Below are 1,892 nucleotides of genomic sequence, written 5' to 3' on the forward strand. Positions count from 1 at the left end.
AAGCAGTGCCTGCTAAAGGGCTTGTTCACAGATTTTCATTCTTTTACATTCAGCTACTTTGGGGGACTCTTCTGAAAATTTTTTTTTTCAATCTTCATTTCTTAGTAGTCTTAGCAACACTCTTAACATCTATAAACGTATTGGTTTTCTCCTATTTCTTTAGTGTTTGATTTCCAGGCACTTCTTGGAGATGAACTTCTGCAGGATATATGTCTGGGCCACTGGTGGGTTTACATGCACCTTCACAGATCACAGAAAGGTTGGTGTCTTCCAGATCACATGTTAAGCCAGCTGCTAATAGCTCTTTTATAATGGTTGGACCATATTCTGAGTTTACCAATTTGGACCCTGTTATATTCAGTATAGAATATTTCCCCAGGCCTTTTTGCTGCTGTTCTCCGCTTCACCCAAAAATCTGGTCTTTTTGTGGTCCAGACTCTTTGTCTGATCCAATGTGTGGAGCCAGGGAATCCTTAGATTCTGAGGTCAACTTTGTTGAAGGTATCAATGAACTGAGGATATCAGAATGTATCTTTTGAAAGATCTTTAAAAATTGGAAATTCCTAATATGCACATTCTTGCTCAAGGGAACAGGTGGTTTGGTATTTTCATTGCAGTAAGAAGACAACTTTAGACATTTAGAAACAATGACTTCCTGGACATCCTTCCTTAACAACCAAGACTCATTAAAGCTATAGAATTTCAGATGAACAATAAGGACCCTGGGTAGCCTACTGAATTTGTGCATTGCAATGAAACTCTTGTGGTTACACTTCCCACATCTATACTCAAGCTCTTCTGCTTTAAAGAAAAGATCAACAGTAGATTGAATAGACAAAGGAAGTATTTTTGTTCCTTGGGGAAGGTTGATGGAGAGATAATTAGTCACTTCTGTCTTGAGAACAACCTGACCACAGGCTTTACAAATAATAAAGTGCAGCAACTCAAACTCAAAATTAGTGATGACCAGGACAAATGAGCACATTGGTGGCAGCACTGCCAGCAAAAACCTGTTGAGGTGAATTTTCTTCCTTAGATTCAATTTGAGTCTTACAAATTTCATTTAGTTTTCCCATGTTCTCTCTCATCTGATATAAACAGAGATCTAAAAACTCATGAGCATCATTCTGTATGTTGCCAGAGAACACCTCTGCAGCTATTGAAATGTTTTTTTTTTTTAATACTGACAAGTAACTTCATCTTCATTTTCATGTTGTAACTATCTTTCAAAATAAACAGGTGTGTCATGCACATGCTAAGAACATCAAGAGGAACTGTACCCCATGGAAAATCTGATACAGTAAATCATAAGCAAATGATGGAATTGAAAACAGGGACTCTAAAATGGCATTCATATAACAGGTGTTTCCCAAATTGGGGCGGCCTTGCCATAGTTTCTCTGGGTAAAATTCAAAGGTTATCTTCATTCTGTCCCACTCTGGGTCACCCTCACAATACACTGGTTTCAACAGAAGTGCCAAATATGTTTTCTGAGAGAGTCTGGAGAAGAGCAATGCCATTTACGTAAGGGTTTCCAGTAGAATTGGTCTTGAATAAAGTTCCAAATTCTAATTTCATGATCTCTTCTAACTCTTTTAACTTCAATACTTTCTTTTCATTGGGATTGGATTTATTTTTTTCTTACAGATTTATTCTTTTTCCAGAATTTCTCATTTATCTCTGAACCAGATGGTAGCATCCATTTTCTCTTCTCCCAACTATTTTTCAATAACTCTTTGCAGGTAGGTGTTGATGATTTTGATGTACATAAAGGCATCTTCTGAAGGTCAGGTGTTCCACTTCCTTTTCCTATATCAAAAGATTTGCGACTTCACTTCTTGTGCACTTTGTGAAATGTTGTGCTGGTAAAATCACCCCCCTCCCTATCAGGT

At 37.5% G+C, this 1,892-nt stretch overlaps 1 protein-coding gene across 1 annotated transcript; it reads right to left on the reverse strand.

The window, feature by feature from the left end:
* Nucleotides 1-403: 403 nt before the first annotated feature.
* USP26 (ubiquitin specific peptidase 26) lies at nucleotides 404-1,689 on the reverse strand. The gene is given in 4 exon segments (XM_088794765.1): nucleotides 404-967; nucleotides 969-1,166; nucleotides 1,168-1,292; nucleotides 1,295-1,689. Coding segments are annotated over 4 exon segments (1,113 nt in total). The 5' UTR covers nucleotides 1,521-1,689.
* Between the last annotated feature and the right edge of the window lie 203 nt (nucleotides 1,690-1,892).

This window comes from Rhinolophus sinicus, chromosome 18, assembly GCF_057876585.1.
Source record: "Rhinolophus sinicus isolate RSI-liver-muscle chromosome 18, RSI-T2T, whole genome shotgun sequence".
Taxonomy (NCBI): domain Eukaryota; kingdom Metazoa; phylum Chordata; class Mammalia; order Chiroptera; family Rhinolophidae; genus Rhinolophus; species Rhinolophus sinicus.